This window comes from Penaeus monodon, chromosome 23 (genome assembly GCF_015228065.2).
Source record: "Penaeus monodon isolate SGIC_2016 chromosome 23, NSTDA_Pmon_1, whole genome shotgun sequence".
Lineage (NCBI taxonomy): Eukaryota > Metazoa > Arthropoda > Malacostraca > Decapoda > Penaeidae > Penaeus > Penaeus monodon.
Window position 1 is genome coordinate 20155419 of NC_051408.1, and position 524 is coordinate 20155942.

Consider the following 524-nt stretch of genomic DNA (forward strand, 5'->3'; position numbering starts at 1 on the left):
TCCACTTGAACAAAAGAAGGCGTAGGTGGGGATATAACTGCAGCGATGGAACAAATGATGTAATAGAATAAGAGATTGAGGGAGACTTTTCTCTTGCAGTAGACAGAAAAAAACATTATGATAGTAATAGTATATGTAGACACATAAATGTTCTACTTCACATTATTAATGTAAATACCAATCTGTTGTTTTTGCGTGTTAACGGTTAGTTAACTTATGTTGGTGATTGATACTTAAATAGTTATTCCTATCTAACGTTTGAATTTCAGTGTCTAAGGTTCTTTTATTTAGTTGTTTATTCTTTCCAGGAGCTTCGAGCCACTTGGTGACTACCAGCATGAACCTGACTAACAATTCAGACCTTGCTGGTAGTGACCAAAACCAGTACAAGATGGAGGCCAATACCTCACTGCCCTCCGAAATGATGTATTACCAGGTACTGACCACGACCGTTTATTACGTTGCTCTCTTATCTGATGAGATTTTGATATACTGTATCAAAAAGGATCTTGTGGTCAGATGAA

The 524-nt window shown here is 36.8% G+C and overlaps 1 protein-coding gene across 1 annotated transcript in view; it reads left to right on the top strand.

Annotated features, from left to right (window-relative positions):
- Window positions 1-524, top strand: part of LOC119588170 — a gene marked incomplete at its 5' end in the record, with an annotated part of 23637 nt that overhangs the window by 4867 nt on the left and 18246 nt on the right. Inside the window, 1 exon segment of the mRNA XM_037936874.1 lies at window positions 309-514. Within this exon segment, the coding sequence (XP_037792802.1) occupies window positions 309-514 (206 nt within the window).